At 38.9% G+C, this 25,665-nt stretch overlaps 1 protein-coding gene across 2 annotated transcripts in view; it reads left to right on the forward strand.

Moving 5' to 3' along the window:
* The window catches only part of me1 (malic enzyme 1, NADP(+)-dependent, cytosolic), an 88,411-nt gene that overhangs the window by 46,192 nt on the left and 16,554 nt on the right, over positions 1-25,665 (forward strand). For both annotated transcript variants that reach the window (XM_032559184.1, XM_032559185.1), the window contains 3 exons: positions 16,800-16,875; positions 19,504-19,665; positions 25,228-25,331. In XM_032559184.1, coding sequence (XP_032415075.1) covers positions 16,800-16,875; positions 19,504-19,665; positions 25,228-25,331 — 342 coding nt within the window. The remainder of the gene's footprint in view (positions 1-16,799; positions 16,876-19,503; positions 19,666-25,227; positions 25,332-25,665) is intronic.

Here is a 25,665-nt window from a genome sequence, read left to right on the forward strand (position 1 = left end):
GACTCTTATGGAGTTTGCAACAAACCTCACAGGGGACATACAGTATCTAACACATGGAAGAAAGGAAGGAAGGGCTCTACTTAAAGGAGAACAAAATCAACCTGTCATGCATGTCAAGCACTATTTTTTTTAAGGGAAACTAGAGAAATTGGACAAATAAAAACCTTTAGATGTTCAGCAGGGAACCATAAAAAATCAGCTGTAATATCAACATTTGATTCCAAAGTCTTCTCAGAACAGCTGCATTTATCCTGCAATTAAATTTCTAATTGGTGGAGTCTACTAAATGGGTTATTTATAGTTAAAATAACCTCCCCCCCAACTATTTTTCCTATTTTTTTATTCACAATTTTGTTGTGAGTAAAAAATAAGTGTTTTTGTAGCACTTAAACCTCATTCAAAAACTTCAAAGCTTGAGGCTGTAAAATGAGGAAATGTGGAAAACTTTGAGGAATGTGAAACATACCGCCGAGAGTCTGGAAACGCAAAACAAGTGAAGTGATGTTTAAGTTATTAGCGCGATGAGGACTGCGTTGCAAGCAGCCATGGGAAGTCTTGAGGAGTGTGATTTGATGAAATCAGAGGGTGAGCTGCAGGAAGTTTTAAGCCTCTAATGAAAGGTATCGGCTGAAGGCGACTTGGCCTCCTCTGAAAGGACACATGCCGCATGATGAAGCGTTCCAACTCTACAGATTAGGGTTTTGTTTTTTTTTAGGATGTGATCTTAAGACGTTGCAAGGCCACACACAGAATAACACTAGCTGCATTTCCATTCACACCATATAATTAAGCAAATTGGAATTCCAAAAATAACTTGGCTTAATGGAAGCAGGGCAATTTTGAAAAGCAACTCATGGTTTGTTTGTTTTTTTTTGTTTTTTATAAAACGTTTTTGTGTTAGGTGATCTTTGGGTCATATTAAAATAAATTTTATTTCATAAAACTGCTTTTTTCGCATCACACGAGTCGTGATCAGCAACCGGCTTTTTCTCCTGCCGTAAAAGACGAACAAGACAACAGGAAGCGGTAGGAGGACGATGTGTGTTTTTTTTCATGACTTGTCACACGAACAAATTTATTCACGTATGATTTTAATTGTGTTTCTTGTTTAATGGAAACACCAAAATTGCAAAACTGTGTTTTATTCTTTACATTAGTGGAATATCGGCAAAGTTTTTCACATGTTTGTAGTGGAAACTCAGTTACTGTAAATGTTTGGGAGGAGACATTTCATTTGATTTTATTTACAGACGTGTACAAAATGTCTTCCATATCTGCCAGATATGGATATCACAGATACTGCGCTAACTGACCACAAAACTTCATGACATTTGTTGTTTTTATGTCAATGATGTAAAGGAGACTTAGAAAGTCAGGTTCCGGTTTGATTTGGACCTCGTCAGACATTTTGGAAGTCATTCCAACCTGGGTTTTGATGACTCGCGTAAAACTATACGGCTTATGACCGTTTAAACATCTTCAGCTAGTGACGGCAACAAAATTTCAGAGCACAGTTGAGCCGTCGCCCGTCTCCCTGCCTATCTTTCCCTTCCTTTCCTCCAAAGTTCAATAAATGATGTAGCATTTAATGCTCAGCTGAAATCCACTGCAGTGGTACAATTTACTATATAAACATGGAAAGCAATCAAGCTAAATATACGCTTTTATGAGCTGTCTTCCCAGTTGAGACTACCTGGCTGGATCGTGTGCGACCTGAAGTTTTATGGGCCATTGCAAATTCACATTGCCACATGTTTCCGTGTGTGTGTGGTGTTCTGCAAGGACAGCCAGGTGGTTGGGAGAAAGTTCACTTTTTTTTTTTTTTCTTTTCCGTTGATTCCATTGGAAAATCTAAAATCACTGCAGGAGTATTCGTTTCAGGTTTTTGGTAAGGCTTGTTTCTGTCAGCCTAAAAGCTCGACTGGCAGCATCCGTCCGCGTTTTTTCTACCTTCCAGACAAGTTTCTCTTTGTGTTGATTTGGGTCTGTCAACTCACTGATGTTTTGTGAAAGGAGTAGGCAGACATGTTGAATTTGCGGCTTTAAAAACTTTACTTGCGAGTCAAAAATTTGCTCAAGACTCACAAGTTTTATGATGTCGAAAACTATGTTTACTGAAGCACAGGAATGCACAATGAAAATGTGCATTTAGTTTAGGGGGAAGTTGAGTAAAAGATCCAGTCGTTAGACAAAACACTTAGAAAAAAAAAAAAAAACCTGTCCGGATTTCACAGGAGAAGGAAAGGACTTAAGGATTTTCAAACTATATAGAAGTCACCTGGTTTATGAATGGAATTCACCTGCAAGTAATTTCACCTGAGGATAAATACAGCTGTTCTGCAAAGGCCTTGGAGGTTCGTAAGAGAACATTAGTGAGCAAAAACTCATGTATAAAGGGGAACATGCTAAATCCACACGCCATAGCAGCCTTCAAGCTGTGGTCTAAAATGTATCATTTTTTAAATGTTTTAAAATAAGAAATACAGTGTTCTCATCATGAAAGAGGGGCAAAAAAGCGCTAAAGCAAGGTAGAAGTGTCTTGCTAAAGCAAGTGGAGAAGCTTTGTTTGTAAGTTGTATATTGTTTTTCTTAATTTTAGCTTGAGTAAGTAGTAAGTAAATAATGGTTTAGTCTCATTTGGCCACAGGCAATTTTAAGTAATAATCATTTAAGACGAATGATTGTATAGTATTATGGGTTCATTTTTATGTTTTTATTTGCAGTTACACAGAGTTGTCATGGAAACATTGCTAATGAAGTTGTAGAGATGCAGACAAGCAAGTAAATATACGTCTACTTTACTTTCATGTCGGAGTCAGACACCCATTTAGCTATCTGTCACTACACATAGCTCTACGTGTATGGAGACAGAATAACTTAACAACACTGAAATATATTTTCTGATAGCTGATAGTGTGTATGAAATCTGTTTTGTGGTACACACCAACTCCTAAACGATGACACTAAATGTGCATTTCTAATCATTTGTTCCAAAATCTTTTCCCTCCTTTTCATAACAACATGCCGGTTGAGAATTACTGTCGCCTTTGCGTCACAGGACTTCACATCTTCACAGAGGACAAAATTACAGAGCTGAGCTTGTTTGGCTGCTATGCCAAATTTTGGTTAGCAGTGGTAATATTTCACCAGCCCACACTAGAAAACAGGGAGTTGCTAAATATCCTTTAGAGCTTATCTGATATTCTGGGTGAGTCGCACAGAGTCTGGTTTGCAGTTTCAGGGCCAACCTTGTGGTGTTTTAGCAGCATTAAGCTCAAAATGTATCCAGCACATGTCACTCAGGTTGGCCACAAAGTCCTCTGATGACTTTGACGGGAACTTGCAGTGCTCTGGGACAAGAGGACAATGTTGCAGTGTCAGTGATTTAAACATAATGAATTCAGCATGTATAAAATGTCTTCAGCCTTGAAAAAAATAAAAAAAACGATCTGGGCTTTCAAACCTAAAATAAGGAAAAGTTGTTGAGTTGAATTAAATTCCATTTGGAAAAGTCAAATGTTTGCCACCTCCAGCTCTTGTACTAATATATTCCGTTTTAACTGTGTTGTCTTTCTGCAGTTATTGCTGCAGGGTCTCTTTAAACTTGGACTACAAATTGAAACACTCATTTCATTCCTTTATTACTCTGGTCAAGGTTGACTGTGGGCGTGTGTGTGGGCGTGTGTGGGCGTGTGTGTGTGTGTGTGTGGTGTGTGGAAGCCAAAGCAGATGTTTTATGTGGCTCTTTTAAAGCTATTTTAGGAGCATCACCCTTGTTTTAGTAGAGTTGATCCAAACCCTTGAACTACACAGGCTCAATTGATTTGGGACATGTAAATGCCATGTAGTTAAATATTTTATTTATCACCACATAATTCAATATTTCAGCAAAGTCTTTCACATGTGGATACAAGAACCTTACTTGGCACAGATCCCAGGAACGTTTTGTAAAAATTAAAAAAAAAGAGAAAAATTATGAGCAACTGAAAAATTCAATATGACTGCCATGATGATCAAGGAAGGAACATTTATTTTTGCACTAAACCACAGGAATATTTTGCGTCAAATCATAATTTGCTCATTCTAGACCACCAAACATAAAACAAAGTGCTTTCTCTGCTAAAGCTAAGCTGCTAAACATATTTTTAAAAACTGCACAAAGCGGATGCTAAACTGTTAAGAACAAAACAAATACTGGAGCTAATGCTAAACGCACACAAAAATATCTGAAGCTAATACTAAATACAAAAAAATGTATCTGAAGCTAATGCTAAATACAAAAAAAATATAGCTAAAGTTAAACTTCTAAATGCATAAATATCAGCAGAAGCCAAACCACTAAAGAACGCTAACCACTAAGATCTAACATCTTCATCTTCTTCCCGTTGACGGCTGGTGAGACTCGCAAACAGCAAAGTTAGTTCAGTTTTGGAGTCTGACTTTGCTAAATATTATTACTCTGAAGTTGTATGAATAGAATGACCAAAGTCGAAAAGATACATAAAGTTCACGCAAGTCATGAAAACTTGTAACATGTTATGGAAAAGTGTTATTTAATAGGCTCAAAAACATCATCCTGATATTTTTCCAACAAATACTTACGCTGTGAGTACCCACTGTTCCTTCTGGGACCCAAATCCCATACCCCAAAGGAAGAGGTGCTGGTTTGGGGTTAGGTTTAGGACTAAGGTATGGATTGAGTTTAGGTTAGGATTAGGGTACAAAAAGTCCTTTTTAAGATCGTACGTGTGTACATGTATGGTTGTTTAAACAAATGTTAACTTCACCCTTAAAACACATTATTTTCCCTTCAGGTCAATTTGCAGATGTTTTTTTTGTTTTGTTTTTCATGGAGCAAACCAGTTCAAAACTGGGTCAGCCTCATGTTGAAATGAGACCCTCCTTAATACTGATAAGAGAAAAGTCAACAGAGTGTTCATTAATCGCGGCTTTTATATGTGTTCTTCCATAAAACCCCATGCCAGGAAACATGAGCTTCAGCAGCAGTCAGTGTTTCCTATATGTTGCCTGAATGAGATATTTTCCCTTTTAAAAAGTGTAAAGAGAATTTTAAAGCACTGTTTGACTGATCCAGTGGGTGTTGTCATAGCTGTGCCTGAAAAGTTCAAATTCAAGCCTCCGCACATATAAAAAAAAAAGAAAGGAAGAAAAATCTGGAGAGTTGCAGAAACAAACATGGTGGTTCATTTTGTGTTGCGTTAGTGCTGCCACAATGCATATTTTTGAATGTGCTCTTAAAGTCTTACTCCATAAAAGTGAGAGAAATCTGCTGCCGGACTTGCATCACTGATGGTGATTAGCCTGGTCTCTGACCACAAGAATTACTAAATCCCCCAGTTTTCCGACTTGAAAGTGGAACTCGCACAATTTGCATGTGATGTCAATAAAATAAATGAGATCTTCCAAGGCAAGTGAAGCGCAGCACTAGTGTTGATGTAGTCTTCTCCAGGAGTCAAAAAGGGACCCCGGATGACTTGCCTTAGACTCTCTTTGAAGTGTTTTTATGATGTGTGACCTGATGTCCATTTAGGAGAACTGAACATTTACTTTGATTTCAGGCTCCATCCTGCTCCAGTCAGAGTTTCTGTTACTTTGTTAGACACATAAAAACCTTTTGAAGTCGATGATGGGAATGGCAACTTAAAAAGAAAAAATGTTTGGAGTTGGATGTGATCTGTGTTCAATCAGAAAAGAGCTACGTTGCTGTCCACATATCCTACATGTCTCTGGCCAGGAGATCTCGGAGCAATTTTGAAGTGAGATTTTGCAAAAAAGTTCATATATCTTACCTACAAGAGATAAGTCAAGGCGTCTTCATTTACTATTAATCTAGATTAGTTGGTGAATAGGCTGGAGCTAAGTGGAGCCAAGACAAAATTGACCATCTATCGTCAAACAAATCCTTCAAAGTGACTTGTGCGAACGCTATTTTCTAAAGTTTGAAACTGTCAGCATGTCTGGGTTATATAATTATTTACAGAAAAAACGATTATTATTTGCACAGGAAGTGGTGGTAGGATCATTGTTAGCTACCAGTGATCTTCCTTTGTGAAACACAAGCTGATGGCGAAAGACTCAAGACTCTTGGAGTCAGAGCAATGGTCTGAAATTTTAAAAAAGTGGTGTAAAAGGCACAAGCATCTCTGTAAAAAATCACCTACAATGATCAGTTTCTCTGATTTTAGTCTTTATAAGTATATGTTTGAGTAAAATGAATAACTCAGTGCGTCAGCCACCCTCTGCACACTGTCATCAGCAGCCAGGAAAGCAGATTTAGTGAGAGACTGCTTCTGCCAAAGTGCAGGACCAACAGACTGAGGAACTCCTATGTCCCTCATGCAATTAAACTCTTCAACTCCTCTCTGGAGGCTGGAAGGAGGGCTAACAGGAGTACAACAGAAACAGAGGGCCTATAGGGCCGGGCTGTGGGAGACAGGAACAATTTCCCTCAGGGAAAATCCCAAAGGGTTTAATAAAGTTTCTCTCTGTCTATCGATCTATCTATCGTTCTTTTATTCTATGAACTACTGGCATGTCTCTGAAATTCCAAGCAAAAATTTAGTATTTATTTTGTAGAAAATGAGAAATGGTCAAACTAACGGAAAAGATGCAGTGCTTTCAGACCTCAAATAATGCAAAGAAAACCAGTTCATGTTTATTTAGAAACAACAGTACTAATGTTTTAACTCAGGAAGAGATCAGAAATCAATATTTGGTGGAATAACCATGAGGTTTTCAGTTCAGTGCAGTGGGCTCTTAAATATTTACAGAGTTGTATGTTATGGCAAAAATAACATACAATCTATTTTTTTTAAATAGATTTTTACACTCCGGTCCCATTTGTAGCCCACGGTTTTTGTGTAAATCCTCATCGGCCTCGGTGCACATAACCATCTTATTCAAGATGAGCTATGTTTTTTTTAAAGTGGTGGGGGGTTTTTTTTCAAGTGGTTAGCTTCAGTCTGCGGGACTGACCTCCTAAAAACAATCCGTTTTACATAGGTGCAATAATGACTGAAGTATCATGATTAGTCATCGCTTTGTGGAGGGACCCTCATCCAAATCAGCAGCAAATCATTGCTGGAGCATTGGAGCAAATCTCTTTCTTAAAAGACATTGAATAAAACAACATAATCAGATCCGAAAATAACTTAAGGGATGAATAAAACCATGATGAAGTAGTTTGTCTGCTGATTTTAATCATTGGTTTTAGACATTTAATGACCACCTAAACTTTTTCCTTCAGTTGGTTTCAGGTTTCAACTGTCTCAATGTTCCACATTCTCCAATCCCGATGTAAATTTAAAGGCCATCTTTTAGCATACTAAAATGCTTTTGAGAACATAAACATGTGGGGCTCCTGACTTTTTTACCTATTAATCTACAGTAAAGTATATACTGGTTTTTTATTTACGTTCTTACTTGGTGTGTCATACTCCATGAGTTATCTCCTTAGCGGTAGAGAGTGAAAAATCTGATACTTTAAAAGCTCTTTTCCATCTGCTTCATAGTGGACGCTAACAGCTACCCTGCTGCCACCTCAGACAATCTGAAACGGAAATCCATATTTTTGTCTGACTGTCACTGACAATGTCATGGACCATGAATCATTGTCATTCAGTCAGTCCTCAGCTTTTTACAAAAGCTCTAGCTTTTCCGTCATCATCATTGTCTGTCGGTGTTTTTCTTTTAAAACTATGAGAGTTATTTGTATTTGGGCTGATCCAAATGTTCCCATGATCTATTGTCAAACCAGTGCTGGAAACGCAATGCGGCATTCAACTGACCTGTGGTCGGTTTTTACTTAAGGAACAACCGGTTTCCTCTGAATGTCGCGTCGCATCCCACACCAGACGTCACTGACGTGCCTCAAATGTCAGCCCAGCCCGTGAGCCAGAAGGGAGATGAGTGGAAAAGCTGGGCGCAGACGTATGAATCTCATCTATTAACCAGCTGGGTTCATCAGTTCCGTCCCTTTTTATTCCCTTTGCAAGGCGTTTGGACCAGAACAGACCTTTTCCTGAAGGTTCTCAGCCCTGAGTTCTCGCAGAGAAACTTCCACTACGGAAGACAAATTAGAGAAGTCTATTGTCTCACTTCCTTCTCTTGCCACCTGTACATTGGCCGTGGTCTTTTCATACACTTTTGTCTCATCGTATTAACCTAAATGAGCAACGATCAGTCGTCTTTGGTAAACTATTTTCTCATTCCTCTTGAATTCCCTGCAGTTACCCGCTTCCCAAAGCTTGGAAAAGCTTCCTAAAGGTCTGTGAGTGTGGATGTCTTCAGTGGGCTGCTGTGGAATGAGGTGGGAGCTGGGTTATGGTTTTCTGAGGCCAATGCCTGGAAGTGGCTCTCGCTTGGTGTGCAAAGACAAGGATATCTAAGCAACATGTTGAAACCTCATTATATAATGGAATCCTGTTAAACCCTCTTAGAAAAGGAGAGGATTGTATCTCTAGAAAGCCATGCTGCACAATGAAAGGAGGGCGTGAAGCAAAAGGAAAGTGAATCAGTAGGAGTGGAAATTTTCTGCCTGTAATTTTTCATGTTGAAGTGACAATAACTAAAATGACTGGGTATTTGCCTTTTTAGTGTGTTGAGAAATTCCCAGAAAAATACCCACACCTAGCACTTCTCTTAATCCTGTTTTCCCCTTTAGTTTTTCTTCTCTGATTGAACTATTATGGACATAATTGACAGAGATGAAATGCTGGATTATGGGTACATATAATAAGTGTGTTGAACTGATGGAAGATTGTTCCCCAACTCATTTTTGTGTTCATACAAAGCTCTGTTGCATGTTTCATTTCCATTTTATTGTGGTATCTTTAATCTAAACGGAGTTTGTGTCAACTGAAACTGCTGCAGGAATGTGATTTTTCTTTCCTTTTTTTTTAACCACCATGCCAGACCCCATGTTATTGCTGAGTTTTATTTTGTTTCTGCTGTATTGGTACTGTCAGCTGCTTGGCTGACGGAATCGTAACTTCTGCGTGTTTTTGCAAAGCTAGCCTAATTCAATCTTAGGCTTCTGTTGAAGGCCTCTTAATGAAAACAAAACAGTTATGTGGCAGTTTTGTGTGTGTGTGGTGATTTACAGCCAAACTATGTAGCAATATGTCTTGCCTTGCAAAAGTACTACTTTCCCTTGAACTATTCACACATCAAAACAAGGGCTACAAGTGTTGGCAAGCTATATTTTAAGTATAATACATGCAAATTCTGCATATCAATAATATTTTTGGCCTGTTTGATGGACTTTCACTGCCCTTGATTCCCTCATTTGACGATTACTTTCAATACACATGAAGCTAAAGATGTTCAGCAATATCATCACAATTACATTTATTCCGCCTGCATGTTTCATTATGTCAGAGTAATGTGTAGTGCCAGCTTTTCACCACGTTTTCACATGATCACATATGTGTCATGTGATCAGAGCTTTTCCTTCCACATGTTCACCATGTTTCCTAGATCACTGCTATGGCTTCTTTTTTAATTGTTGGCAACGTTTTGTACGGTGGCCCCGAAGTGCAAAACACCTGAGCAGTTCACTAAACACAACTACAAATTTCAAAAATACAACATATTCAAAAACACAGCAATGTTAACTGGCTGCAAGCTCAATTACAAATTAAGAAAATATGACAATATTGACAAAATTGTAGACATACATCCCAATGGAAAACCTATGACATCTCTGATTGGACGACACCACTTTTGGCTTTAGACCAGTATTATTCTGGCATTCGCTCTCCCTTGGTTTAGATAGGCAGACAGTCAGAGTACTGTGTTGTTTTGCCCAAACTGTGTAAAAGAACACAGCCTAGCTTTGTAGTATGTCCCGACTGAAAATATTCTTGCATAGCAGCAGTGTCATTTGCATCACCGGTAACATTTTCAACAAACGTGCTAAGGCCAGAATAACTTCCAGTGGTAAAGTCAAAAGTGATGTCGTAAAATCAGCAATGTCTTGGGTTTCCCACTGGGACCTACGTCTTCTCTTTTGTTATTGTTGTGTTTTCTTAATTTGTACTTGATGTTATTGCGTTTTGAAATTTGTAGTTGTGTTTAGTGAATTGTTGAAGTGGTTTGCACCTCAGGGCCACCGTAGGGTTTTGCTGCTGTTTGTTCACTAATCTTTAAAGTAAGATGGGGGTTAACACAAATCCCTGACACTCTTTTTCAGAGCTCTCTTTCTGTAAATATGTCTGCATGTCATGCATCTTTTACCTTCCACTTCACAATTTATGGGCTACCTCATAATGCTCTATCACATAATATCCCAATAAAGTTAATTGAAACTGGCGGTTGTGAAGTGCGCCAGAATGAATGACTTCTCCTTATTTCTGCTGAACACCATTAATTTATTAAATTGCAGCTAAGGAAGCATGAAAGTGGAAACCAGCAGTTTTAGGGCATAAATATTGGGCTGTCATTCCTTTTTTCTACAACCTGTGGTTGGATATCATGTCCAGACATAGAACTCTGTCTCCATGAAGGTGCTTTGAATGTCTGTGTGCACGTCAAGCATTCTGCTCAGATTTCTTACAGTAAAATGACCTGCACCAAAGTCTGTCATTAATAGGATGAAGGGAAAACAATCAGATTGAAATATAATACTGAGGAAGTAATCAAAAGTTTGTGCGAATAGTTTTGGCCAATATGACAAGTCATTCCTGCTGGCAGAACTTTTTATGACACCAAAATAGGCCAGCACATTTAAAATAGACATTTGTCCTTTTCTAAATGAAAATTGTCTTAAGAGTCAGTCAACAATACTGAACATCCCTGGACCAGTAATGTTTTAATTATGATAAACATTATTCCCTGGATTTTTAAATAGATAGAGACCACACTCTGCTTGTTTCTGACATTAAACTTTGGCTGCAACAAGTCTAATTTAAATTCTTCTTTTCTTTTTAAGCCTTTGTGTTTATTTTGAATCACCATTTAAACTCTAACCAAGGTAAATAATCCCCTTTAATGAAATTCAAATTAATAATCTCCTGTTAATGAAAACTGCCTTCTTGCAAGAGCCTGTTGAACTTCCTTGGCTTAATAAAATGAAACCTCAAATATCCCAACAACTGGTCTGGAAGCCGGATCTAGTGTGTTAATTTTGGAAGGACGATCCTGTTTGAACTACTTTCCAAAAGCCAGAGATCTCCACAAGGGGTTTCCCCCCCTGCCGAATAAAACTGATTCTCTTACTAGCATATTTTGGACGTCTGTCAGCTTTTATGTACCTAGGGCCTTGTACTGTGCTTGACACCACACTGTAATGGAAAGTCAGTACAAAGCACACTTCTGAACATAGAGATTTTCTATTAGTTTCTTTGTAATGGCAATAGTTGTTTGTGTGTAGGATTAATTCACAATCCATGCAATTAATCTGCCAGTCTCTTTTCCTTCCAGACAATCCAGTTTTCAAATATGCATCACTGGCAGAATCAGAGCTGTAGAAAGAACAACACAAGAAGGGAATGCTTTAAAACCTTCAATACAGATTTTGCCAGAGAGATTTCCGTGAAAGTGGTTCACCAGTTGGGGAGGATTTCAGTCAGTCTCTAGAACAGAAGGTCCATAAAGAACGTGAGAAACAGAACTAATTTAAGGTGCATTCACACCAGCCCCAGTCTGCTTTAATGCCACTGTAGTTACTTTGTCTAGAATGTCTGGTTTGTTTGGGGAGGTGTGAATGAGCAATCAAACTCTGATGCGGACCAAAAAAAGCGAACTCTGGTCCACCTACAAACCTAGATCTCAGTTTGGTTAGAGTGAACTTCGCTGCTATTCAAATACGTATCTGGATATTAGCAGACCAGAGACAACTCCAAAAACAGGAAGTGGACTGCAGCATAGAGCATTCTGGTTTTAAATACAACCAAAATAAACCTGAGTGTCCACCGTCAGCTGGAGAAATGGGCTATAGTCTTTTCCCAATGATAAGAGTAATCCTACAACCGCTAAAATCTGATGCCACTCCATTTTTCTTTACAGTTTGTGAAAAGAGAATTTGTGTCCGTGTCTTCTTCAGAGGTTTTTGTGTCTTTTCCTCCAATGGTTCTTGGTGCAGCGCCACCACAGGTGAGAGAGGAAATAGATTGTTCTAAGGGTTTAGTTCATTTGACATAGTGCAATGTGCTGAAAATCTAGCAAATGTTGCAATTTTCGCCCCCCGTCGAAATAAGTCTACAGGACTATCAGGTCTGAATGTCATCCAAATATGGGCATATCTGTAAAAGACCATTGTCTATTGATAATAACTAGAGCAATGTTCAACCGTAAACATAAAAGGACACGAAATAGGTTTAAAATATCTGCAAATAGTTGATTTGTTGATAATACGTTGGACACCAACATTTAAGAAGAGCAACAAATTGTTTGGTGTTTCACTATTTTTGAGCATATTTGGTCAAAAAGATGAAAGTGACGGTACAGTTGGACCCAAGATGGTAAGTCAGTGTAGCTTGTCATCTTGACTTTGCTCTTTTATTTCCAAAACCACGGCAAAAAAAAAAAACCTTGTAAAAGCTTCAAAATAAAAAACTTGGGGGATCTGAAATACCCCGTCTCTAGGGTTAAAGGTGATATCTGGTACAAGTCAGGAGCGAGACAGGAGATTTATGTCCAAGCTTGTTTTAGGAGAATGACAACTTAGTTCATGAAAGACCATTCAGTATTGTATTCATTGCCCCAAGAATACATGCAACAGCAAAGTCAAATCTACCAATAAAACGGTGGCCAAAATGTGGTCCAAGTACTTTTGGTCAGCCCAAACCAAAGGTGTCTCCCTTCTATTATCTCAATTGTCATTGTCATGGACCACAGACTAGAATTAAAAGGACCTAAGTGGGTTTTTTTCTCTTTCTTTAAAGGAGACGTTAAAGACAGAATTTCGAGGAGGGCGTTGGTGAGACAAGAGCATTATCTATGGTGACTGACAGGCACAAAACTGCACACTTGTTTTTTTTTATCACATGCAGTTGGCAAAGATAGACGAAAGACTTAACTTATATTCACCCTCTAAAAACTTGAGGTTTAAATCAGGGAGCTGGGTTGGGACTTGACTCTCAAGAAAACTTGGTATATCTTGTAACCGGGGAGAATGTCTGACATATGAAAGCTGTTAAAGGGTACGTCTGATTTATCAACCAGATATTCACAGGCTGTGGTCTATTTATTGCTCATAACAATCAGTTCAGGTTAGCTGTAGCTTCATAACACCGACCACACAGATTTCTCTCTGACTGAAATCAGTCAAAAGTGAGGTAATGTCTGAAGAAAATAAACTTCCTTTACCTTTGACGTCCTAGTCTCTTACTGTTAAAGGTGCAGTGTTATGTAAAATCTTTTTTCAGCTTTACTTTATGTTATATAATGTTATCCCCTCATCAAAAACACACCTGGAGTGTTAGTTAGATTTTTTTTCATGCATGTTTGAGAATTTTTTTAAACTCTCGTTGACTTCTCAACGCAATGCTGGTAAAAACGTTGCTAAAGGGTTAATAGAGGAGCCATGTTGTGATGACTTCCTGAAGGCGGAGTTTCAGTAAGCCAGAAGTTTTTAAAGAGACAAAGGTCCAATTTCAAGGCAATTATTTGGGAAGTAAAGTTATTTTTGATATGTAGCATTTTTATATCAACTGAGGTTAACATAGTTACTTGATTGTGCTATAAAATGCCACTATATGTCTGGAAAACACAAAACTTCCCCTTTTAGGATAACGTCATTACCAACAGAGACACATCTGCTGCATTTTTACATGTCGACTTCAAACATATACTGTATATGAAAAAAATCTACCCTGTGAACATCTACGCTGTTAAAAGATTCACATAGCTGGGTATCAACACCAGCAGTCTGTTTTTAAATAAATGTTGAAAATCAACAGCCAAATCCTTTGCTCTCTTCCAGGATACCCGAGACCCTTAAAACATTGTCTGTCATTATGGATTTAGGACCTAATCAGTTAGAGAAACCTTATATTGCACGACTTTGACCTTTCCCACTAATTTCACGCTCTTTTTCAGTGATTGGTGCTCATGTTGTCAGCGTGCCTTTGACGACACCCGGCAAACCGAGGATTAAGGTTATGAAATTGGCGTGAAGAATGGCGGCTGGTGGTGTTTAGTGTGGGCAGAGGTCAAAGATGGGAGGTTGCTTTCGGGTCATCGGGTTGTTTTCTTTACACTTCATGTTCCCGTTATTATCTTCGTATGAAGAGAGCTTTCCTCACCAGACGTCTGCTGTCGATTGTTGCCATTTAATCTGCAAAAGTCAAACATAAAACATCAGCGCAAACAGGTGAATGAATCAATCAGCTACTGATTTGTACATGGAGTGGATGATGCATTGAACATTGACATCTATGCTAAAAAAAAAATAATAGGATTATGTATTGGAAATTCTACTTCAGTGAGACTGTTACCTTCATAAAAAGCGCTAATGAATTTAAAGCAGCATGAATCCTGACTTAATGAGATGTCTGTAGATTATTAGTGGTGCTAAAGTTCTAAGGGCTTCTCTCAGGTCATAGGTCAGGAGGTTGACAGCAGCCCTAAACATACACACTGGAGGAATATAAGCTAAGAAGGAGGAGCAAATAACTGAAAGGTGAACCCAAAATGTTTTTGGTGAGTTTCAAGACGGCACAGATTAGGAATTACTGTCAGTCTGCCTGTCTGATTTGATCCGTCATTTTAGTTTTAGGTTTTTCTCCTTTTTTTTCTTCTTCGCCAACTTTCATTTTTATGGAACAAGTCTAATGTCAGCGCTGTCTGTAATAATATTAACAATAGTCTCTTAAGCCACCTTAAAGGATCGGCGCCACCTGGAAAAGTTTTTTTTGTTTTGTTTTGTTTTTTGCACAGCAGTGTAGAAATGTCAGTGTGGATCACTGCACAGATAAAGTTTACAATGTAAATAAAGGAAAATGCCAGATGTCTGTGGCCTGGTGACCCTCCTGTGAACTTTGCGGTGGAAGGATAAATTACAGCAGTCAGTGTTTGGTTACTAAAAGTCAATCTCTCTTTCCTTTCCCTCTCTTTGTACATATACATTAACTATTTTCATTTTTTTTCTTTCTTTTTAGTAATTGTTTATGATCCGTCTTTCCATCCCTTTTTTCACCCGCTTATCGTTTATTAACTGACTAAATCAAAGCAAATCTCCTTTAAGTACTCAATGGGACTTAAAAGAGATTTAAGTCCCATTGAGACTTGAGGCTTAATGAGACTTAAGATTTAAGTCTTAAGTTAATTTTGACGCATTTTTGTCAAAATCTGAACATACTTTCTTCACTGTTGAATACAGGTAAAGTATACATTTGACTGAAACGTACCAACCCTGTTACTTTAAAGCTGTTTACCAAACCATAATTTCTGGTTGCTATTACACCTCGGAGCATATAGCATTAGCATCAATTTATTTTCAAAAACACTGCAAATCACCATAATGTTTTTTATCTAATACTTATTAAGTTGAACTTTTCACTTTCGCTAACATAGAAGCACAAAAAAAAAACCCGTTATCCCAGTACTTCTCGTTATTTCTTCTTTACTTTTTATTTTTTAAAGAAACAGTTCTCGGTTTTTGTTAAATACTTCATTTCAAACATGTAAGGCCAACAACCCTGAACAGTAATAAAAAAATAAAAAAAATAGTTAATTAAATTTTAATTAACTATTAAACTGATCAAATGTAACTTACTACAGCAACTAGTAGTCATAAGAGATTTACCTATTTCTAAGCTTATTTGCATATATATGTATGTAAGGACTAATTTAAAACCCAAATTCTTCAAGTTTGTACCTTTTTAAAACATAAAAAGGTGTAAGCTTTTCTGATGGCCTCAGGTGTGTTTGACCTGTATAATCAATCAGAGGAGACAATACGGTTTTCCCTGCAAAGCAAACATGCCAGAGCCTCAGGCCGCCGTCGCTCTTTACAACCTGTGACCTCTGAGTTTAACTGGGGTCACACGAAACACAAACATCTGAAGTTGAATCCTTTTTACTTTTGAAAGTCTTCAACTTGCCAGAATCAGATATTAAAGCTGTTCTTTGTGCTTGCAGGTTGTAGCTCACCTGAAACTACAACCTGTGGTTACCTCAGCTTGGCGTCTTAGCGTGACATGTTTGTGGCTTGTTTCTTCCGCCGCTGCATTTCCTTTCAGGATTTATTTTTGTTTTGCTTTACTTGTGCTCACCAGTAGTGACCTGAGTTCTACTAAATTATCAAAAAATGTCAGTACGTTTTTGCAAAATTCTAACACAATGCAAGCATTAGACTGGAATAATGCTGCCTGTTTTTTTTTTTCTCACCCTTGGAGAAGAACTGTTTTCCTTCAAGTTGTCTTGGATCAAAGGACATGGATGCTACTGAGCAGGATAATAAAGGAGGGAAGATTCTTTTAAAGGGTGTGATTCTAAGCTAAATGAATATTTTGAATTGTCTCGGTGTCTTAAACACAGTTCTTAGGGGTCCTGAGCTCTGGGATCAACACTAAAGTTGCACTTAGGTGCCATCAGAATTTAATAAAGTTTTGGTCAAACAAAGAAAAGCTGGGGAAAAACAACCAGCTAAACATCAGTCTCCGAGGTTAAAGCTGCTTCTCATTCAAAGCTCAAAAGGAGTGGTGTGCTGCTTTTGTGTTGCATCTAATGTTTAAGGGATATGCAGCACTTTTTACAAAAAAGAAACCCAGAAAGTGACAAAACCACGTTCTCAGAAAGGCAGCTGAAGTTTGTGTGTTTTTGTGTGATTTCAGGGGGCTTTTCATCACTGTTCACGACCGAGGGCACATTGCTTCAATTCTCCAAAACTGGCCAGAAAAGGACATAAAGGTAAACCTTTGACTTGAAAGCTTTTGGGGGGTTTTTGTGCTGAACTCGAACCAAAGTGCATCACAGAATATGTTGTTTTCGAATGTACTTACAGGCAAAAAGTGGGACTTTTTAATATTGTGGATTTTATTGGTCAGAACTAATAAATGGCAACTGATCAATTTTGACATAAAACAGTGTGTACTGTAAGAAAAATACACAGAAATAAATCAAACAAAGTCTACTGCAGAGAAGCCAGGGCCCATGGAACCAGTTATTAGTCATATCCCTCCAAAAAGCAAATCCCAAGATGTGGAAAATAAATCTTTTTCCCAACATTTTTTCATAAAAGCAATATGGCTTCCTGCCCAGGGTGTCAAAGTGCTTGGTTATGAGTCAGCAAACAAACACACACATAAAAAAAAACCCATTTTGACAGTTCTCCCAAGAATAACTGTTCTGATAATTCACATTCAGTCCATGTTGACAGAACACTGTACAACACTGCCAACTTGCGAACGACATTAAAGTACTTGATTAAACTCCTATTTTGCTAAATTATAAGGCTATTTCACTATTTTTCTTAAAGTAAATATGATTTTTTTTAATCTAAATTAGACAATTCTACTCTGACCAGAGATTTCCTTAAAACAAAGTTTGAGGATTATGGAAATTTTATCTCAATTGTGAAAACACTAATACAAATTCTGAGCCGTTATTCACATCAGGGTAACCTTACACCAGTGGTTCCCAAAGTGTGGGAACCCCGCTTGCAGGTGGGGTGCGGGAAGCAGTATGGATGAATGAAAAAACAAAAAAACAGTTACACAAAAGTGTTTCACTGTAAAGATGGTTTGTAGTTTGTTTTGTTGCAACCTGAAGTGTGAAATAAACTTCAGTGGAGTTTGAAAACAAAATATATGTATAGGTTTATGTCTGGTTGAACAATGTGTGTGCCCAGTTGATTTTTTGGGGGGGTGGGGGCGGTATTTTATTGTAATCCATAGGGGGGCCCAGAAGAAAATCTTTGGGAACCACTGCCTTAGACTGAGATTGGTTAACCCTAGACTGATTTCTCCTACCTCAGAGTAAAGCTAAAGTCAGGGGTGTCAAACTCCAGTCCTTGAGGGCCGCAGTCTTGCAACTTTTAGATGTGCCTCTGCTGCACCACACCTGAACAGAATAATTAGGTCATTAAGGCTCTGGAAAACTGATCTACACAAGGAGGAGGTCATTAAGTCATTTCATTCCAATGTTTTGTACCTGTGGCACATCTAAAAACTGCAGGACTGCGGCCCTCGAGGACTGGAGTTTGAGACCCCTGAGCTAAACAGTCTCTTGCCCTCTTTGCACTTCATAAATAAAAGAACACGTCACGCTCTCAGCAGCATGACGACACCACCAGGCATTCCTCACATGTCGGCTGTACCTGCGGCTGCAGCCACCTGTTCACAGCTGTCAACAGCAAGGCATTTACTGTACCTGAGCTCTGCTAATGCTGCTGCGCGTTCTCAAGGTGGTCTTATCGTAACCTCAGTCGGTACGTCCTACTTTCAACGTTTCACAAAGGAGCCAAGGTTGTCATTCTCTGATGAGCCCGAGCCGCCACTGGAACATATTAACAAGATTTGGCAAGAAGGGAGAAGAAAAAACAGCATGGAAACTAATCAGCCACACTCAAAAATTGTGAGATTTTTGGAGGAAAAAAGCTGTGAAAGTGTTGCGCCTTCAGTGACACTTTTTTGTAAAAGTCTAAAAGTTTCTTTTTCTAACATCAGGCGTTACATAAATGACGTTTGTAAAGCAGTAAAGGAAAGTTTGATTAAATTTGGTGCTCTCACTGAGCAGGGTTTCGTAGTGTAAAAGTTCATATTTGTTCAAACATGACGAAACAAAGAATCGAAGAGCAGCTCTAACTGAGACTGGAGTCCTGCCGTTCACAACAAAGAGCCGTTCAAAAGAATAGAATCGCTCGTGAGTGATACATCTATACTCTCTGCAGGTATGATTTGACTTCTCTAGTTAGAAATGTACATTTTCTGACGTTTTTGGCTTTTGCTCTATTTTCCAACAAGGCTCTGAGATTCTGTCTCAGGAGTGATGTGCTAGAGAAGTTTATAAGCCAAACTTCCAAACTTATTGGGCAAAACCCAATTCGCGCTACAAACGTTGCAGTTAGACAGGCGGGAGCCGGTGTTAGCAACGCATCAGTGTGGGTTTTTCTAATAGTACATTTTAATATCTAATGATATTTAATGATCACGGTTATCATAAGTGCGTTAATTTAGGCTATATACAGTACATAAATATATAAAAACATTTTCCCCATTTTATAACTTATATGAAAAAGAAAGTGTACGTCATTCTGAAGGTGTGGTGGCACCATCAATTACACGTAGAGGAAACTCTGCTGGGGAAACATGCGTGAACATACATACCAGATCTGAGAGAATGGAGAAATTTTTTTTGATTTTTAGGCAAATCTAGGCCACTGTTTAATTTGTCAAAATCAAATAGCTTCTTTTTAAATATGCGAAATATGGACATTAGAGTATTTCCTTGTTTTATTTGAACAAATATGTTAGCTGAGAGTTCTAATAGAGGAATGAGTAATGTGGTACCGTACTGACTTGTTGTGTTGACTGACAGGCTGTTTGTGTGACGGACGGAGAGAGGATCCTGGGACTGGGAGATCTGGGTTGCCATGGCATGGGCATCCCAGTGGGGAAGCTGGCCCTCTACACGGCCTGTGGGGGAATGCCTCCCCAGCAGTGCCTGCCCGTCACGCTGGACGTCGGCACAGACAACGAGGTAAGCAGTGACGTCTCAAAAATGAGACGCAATGTTAAAAATTCAGCACAAATCAAAATGTGAGAAGTGGGTTGCTTTTGCTCTGCCCTTTCTACTTGAACACCCTAAATAGAATCCAGTTTTATTCAGAATTCAACAGCCTAACGATACGGTTTTAGACCACCTCTTCCCTTAATAAAAGAATCATTTCAAAACTGCTCATTTGAATTCACTCAAATTGTCTCTGCCTGATTTTTAAAGATGCATTTGATGATCCGATGGGGGAGGGAGGAAATCCAAACACAAATGTATATTATATATTTACCAAGGCTATAGTTGTTTTAAAAAGAAGTAAAGTTATTATTCCTCCTTAGTCATGCCTCAGAGGTCAGCCAAGTGTAGCTAACACATTTCACAGTTTACAATCAGGAAACACTCTGTGCTTTGGTGAGGTAAGCATCTCTGCCCATGCCATTTGGGAAAGTACCTTTTTTTTTCTCTGCCAGTCTGTGCTGAAAAGCAGCTTGGAGAAAAGCAGTTGGTAATTGGTTAATTTTTTAGGTTTTTTTATGCCGCCTTCTGGGTTATGGCAGCACACAGTTTTTCATCAATCATAAAGTCACAATCTGACGGAACTTTCCCATTGATCATTTAATTAGTATTTGGCTTACAGGAAATGTTTCCATTTCAGCCGTAAAAGTACCAGCATATTACCCCCCGCCCTAAAAAAACCACACAAAAGATACAATAGTCAGTTATTTTAATGCCGTTCAAACTTAACTGAGTAAAATTGTTCATTGGTCTGCCAAATCATCCACTTTAGCTTTCAATCTTTACAGGGTAGTAAAGCAGTAACACTGCTGCAGCTCTGGACCTCTTTCTTTATGAGCCTCTCCATCCCAAAATTCTACTTGATTTTCTCTCTCTAGATTTATGGCCATTTCCTCAGGTCCATAGACACAACACAAATTTAACTTATGATAACAAACTTTTAATAATGTTTTTCAAACAAAAAATAAATACTGCAAGGAGGTTTTTATATTTAGGGAATATGAGCTTTGCTCTCATTTTTTATTTTTATTTTTAAGTCATTAAGAGTCCATTAGTGTTTGAAAATCTTTACATAGTGTGTGTCCCATCTTCGATAACAGTTTAAAGCACATGTATACTGCTTCTGGCCATTTTCAGTCATCAGTCTGTTTCAATTTTTAGTCCTTACCTTTGTGCAGTTCAGACAGACTTCATAAAAAAAAATCTACACAACTCTTAGAAAGAATGAGGAAAGGTTTTGGATCATAAATAAGTGCAAGTGTAATCAGCATGCAATAGTTTCCGTGGCACAGCTAATTGTTTCTCAGGACTTCGATTAAAACCCAAAGTCTTGAACGTCTTGCATGGGGATAAAAACTAACAGCTCATAAAACCCCAATTAAACACATTAAAGTTTCCGAAAAGGTTAAAGGGGTATGAATATTTTCCCAAGACACCGTGCACACATACATGCAGGCGCACATATATCGGACTTTCTGGTTTCTGCCCTGCAGACACTTATAACTGAGATTTCACTGTATTCTGCCAAGCCCTGGTTGAGGTTTCTTTATTTCTGCCATTCTGAAAGGATGACAAGTTAAATGGGATGTAATTGGATAAATGGAGCTGCTTTGTGAGTGCATGTGCATGTGGGTGTGTGTGTGCGGGTGTGGGTGTGTGTGGGGGTGCGCGGGTGTTCGTGTGTGTGTGTGTGTAGCTCTTCTCGACTAGCCTCACGAAGACGGCAGGCTAGGATGTGGCCTCTTGGTAACCTGCTTCACTCTGCAGCCCCGATTCTGGACGCATAATGGGGGAAGAGCGGGAGGGAGGGTACGAGGCAGTGGTTGCTTTGGCTAATTATTAAAATGACTGCTATTACAGGATTATGTTAGTCCTTGAGTGGGTGTAGGGATTAATAGAGAGTCATGAATACATCCAAGAACTTAAACAGACAGATCCCACAACGTTGAAGTTTCTTTTCTTCAAACTTATAATTTAAGGTTTTAGGACTTATTTACTTTGTGGTTTTCGCTGGATGAGCCAGGCGACAGTTTATCTTAGCAGTAATTGTAAAGTCAGTAGCTGGTTAGCATGTATGTTAGCATATATATTTGTAGGACAGAGGCACATAGTTTTACAGTGTTTGTTGCAGGATTTTATTTTATTTTTTTCAATGGATATTATAACAACCTTACTGCATGGAAGATGGAAACCTACTTGTTATGAAGGAGAGCCTGCCTACCCAGGTACTGAGGAGGTGGTCAATCTGAACAAGGTTGCACAGAATGCGACGTGTTTTGAGGCATAGAGTAGCCAGGCACAGTTTTAAAACTGACCTTTTTGAAACAATTGCACCACAAATTTTCATTGCTAATCCTCATTCCCTGGATTACAGGAGGGATCATTCACAGCTGCAATTACCCACATAACAAGTAGACCTGAAAATGATAGTGAAGAATAAGACAAAATTAGCCTGACTCGATAGCAACATTTCTAAACTTGGGTGAAGATACGTGCGTGTGGACAATGTTGGATCTGTGGTGCGTCATTGAAGCCCAAAGTGGTCATGGAAGTGATGGGAGTGAACCAACCATCCATTAGCCAGTAAAGTAGTTGGTTACTATCGAATGCATGTCTGGCAAAGAGTTACTGGCAATGCATTGCTGGTGGCCTCGAAAAACAGCCCTCTTAGGTAATAACCAAAACAAGCATTGTCCGTTTGCCATCCGATGTTCCATGGTGTTGCGGTTAGCGATCCTTTTCAAACTTAATCTTAGTTTTTCTAAGATGTCAATTTTTTATTTATTTATGTTTTTTTCCATTTTTTTCTCCGAAGAGTTTTTGCGGTGCTAGTGGCTCGTATTTTTGTGACAGTAGGCAGACAGGAAAGAGGGCGAGGAGAGGGGGAAAGAGGTCGTCGGGACCGGGAGTCCCGACTACCGGAACCCGCGACGTCCGCGTCGAGGACTAAGGCCTCCAAACGTGGGGCGTGCTAACCCCCTGCGCCACCACAGCACGCCCCAAAAGATGTCCATTTTTAACTATATGTTACATTTGAAAACTAACTAAAGTACAAAGCAATAAAATCTTTCAGCACTTCCAAAGCTGTAATTCTAACCTCATATTTCATAGTTTCTTAGTCTGTGCAAAAAAATTACATCTTCATAGATGTCTTCCTGTCCTTGTGCCCTGCTAGCACTGTCAGAGAGAAATTATGAGCGAAACAGGCAGAACTCAGTCTAACGACTTTAGGACCAAGCTCAGCGCAAACATTGGCTCATTAGTGTACCATGTGATCCTGGACAATGTGCTGTTTGTGTGTGGATCACTGATGGGACTTTACAGCTAAAGTTCTTGCCTGTTATGGATCTCATGACTTCTTGTATCTCTTTCCTGAGATTAAAGGCTTCAGCCCAATTTGTAACATAAACTTCTTCACTACTGAAACTTTGTCGAGCAGGACGAATAAAGTAATAGATTAAATATTAATATTAACACATCATATTGCTATATAAAGCTGACATTTTGACAATAGTTGTCTTAGTGAGCAAAGATAGCTTTGCCTCTCATGAGAGGTTTGATTTCCAAGAGAAAGAGGCCGGTAGAATAGAAAGGACAGCTCAGTCAAATAACAGAAGATAATCTAGGACAGAAAGACAACTCATGTCAGCAGCTCATCACAGGTCAATGAGATCGGACCACTTTAAAACCACTCAGGGCTTCTTCTCTTTCACCCATGAAGCAGGTTTGGTCCCCATTTCTAAATGAACTCATAGAATCCACCGCCTTTCATCGAGTTTTTCATTCTTTCCCAAGCTCTTGCATCGCTTGTGTTAAATTCTTATTATAATCTCACAATGACATAAAACCAGTTTCCTTGAGAAACGCCATAATGACACCGCTACATAAATAACTTTTACTTACTTACCAGAAAAAGGTTTCCCCTGCTTTAGTTACCAATGAACTCGGCCAAACCCTCCCTATAACTATCTGTTAAGGACATGCCAGGAAATGAGCTGCCATCTTTAAATAAATGTCCAGGGTAAGCTCTTTGAGCTGTTCTTGGATGTACTGACTGTTGACCATGCCATGGAAAGTTTGCTTTATGTCTTCTCAAAGTCAAGCCCATCTTCATGGCAGCCTTTAATTTGACATGTCTAGAAGCAAGAGCTGCCTATGCCAGTACGGCATGACTAAGCTGCAGAGCAGTTCACTGACCTTTTGGACAAAATGTGAACGTGAAAACGTGCCACCACATGCAAAGGAGGCGAACAACTTGCTCAAAGGGTTTAAATTATTCGACAATGCATTTTGAAAGCGAACCACACCAGCTGAAAATGTAACAAGTGTTGCAATTTTCAGTTGGTTGGAAAACAAATGGAGCTCAACAGTCAAGCTGGAAATGCATGGTGTTGGTGTCACTTTGCTGTGAGAGCACTTTAGTTGAACGGGGAGAGAGAGGTGGGTTGTAGTTGAAGGGAAGATGGATGGAGCTAAATACATGGCAATGCTGGGAAGAATATATGTTGGAGGCTGTCAAAGACTTCAAAGTGGGAGATTCATGACCCTAAACATACAGCCAGAACCCCAACGGGATGATTTAGATCAGAGCAGAACCATGAGTTTGAATTTCCCAGACCTAAATTCAATTGAGAGCCACAGAAGCTCTCCATCTCATCTGACTGAGCTGGAATATTTTGTCTGAAACGCAACTCTACACCCAGAAAATTTAAATTTGTGTGTGTAGCTTGACAGAATGTGAAAATGGTTTAGAGGTATTCGTCAAAGAAGTACTGGTGACCTTTCCTTGCACCTGACTCAAAACTCTTTTCTGTTTCTTTTCATTTCCTTCTGAATGGCTGACACTGATATATAGTTCCTAACTCTTCATACTTCACATTGGTGTTCCTTCATTCTTTATAATTTTGTGATGTTCTGATCAAAAGGTCATATTAATCCTCCCACTGATTTGCTGTATCCACTGGGTTCGGTTTGTCCCCAATCTGAACTCGTTTCCTACAGCTACAGATTTCAAGCAATGCACGCTCCTTTCAAAAATAACACAATATGAGGGATCTCACAGCTTTTCTGGTGCTGCATAGTTATAATCACCACTCTTCATAAATCATGACCATATCGTTTGACTGAAAGATTTGCTTAACTCTGAGAAGTGTCTGCAGATTGGTGTGAATTTATGTCACAGGTGGAACCGCTCTCACTCACTATAACACATGGCTGTCATGACAGAGGTCCAAAAACTGTAGGAATACTAGTCAGAGCTCATGCAGAGATGTGTTTCTGCTCTTTTTTTTTTTTAAATAGCAGAAGGAGTACACATAATTAATCATGGAATCACTGAGTAATTTTTGGGACTGCTGATCTGGTGTGAATTGCATTTGCAGAGCAATTTCTGTGAAGTCTCACAGAAAGGTGTGCAAGCTCAGCAGCAGGACTCTCAGTAAAAATGAATGTTGCAAAGTCTCTAGAAATTTCTGGTATCAATTTCCACCTCCTTTATGTATTGATTTTTTTTATGACTTATTTATTTTCCAGGCACTACTGAAGGACCCCCTCTACATTGGGCTGAGGCATAAGAGAGTCCGAGGCCAGGCCTACGATGACCTGATCGATGAATTTATGAAAGCTGTTTCGGACAGGTACGATGACCGCACTGACCCTTCCAGGCATCATTTGCCCACTTCCTTTTTTTCTGTCTGCTATCATCATTTCAGGCCAGTAATCGCACAGGGCCCTTAAACGAAAAATGTTAAGCAGTTTAGCATGCAAAGTGGCCAGATGTTGCAGGATTCAGAGGTCTGGAGTTTACCTCAACATTAATCCAGTTTTACCTCCTTTCAAGCAATTTGACATTCTGGTTGCCAAAAGTTTTTATTCGTCACTGTTTTGTCACTTCTCGGATGACGATGGGATAATTTTGCGAAAGACCAGACACTGTAAAACAGGGTTTTAGTTGTAGTTTAAAACAAAAGA

Source organism: Xiphophorus hellerii, chromosome 3 (genome assembly GCF_003331165.1).
Source record: "Xiphophorus hellerii strain 12219 chromosome 3, Xiphophorus_hellerii-4.1, whole genome shotgun sequence".
NCBI lineage: Eukaryota > Metazoa > Chordata > Actinopteri > Cyprinodontiformes > Poeciliidae > Xiphophorus > Xiphophorus hellerii.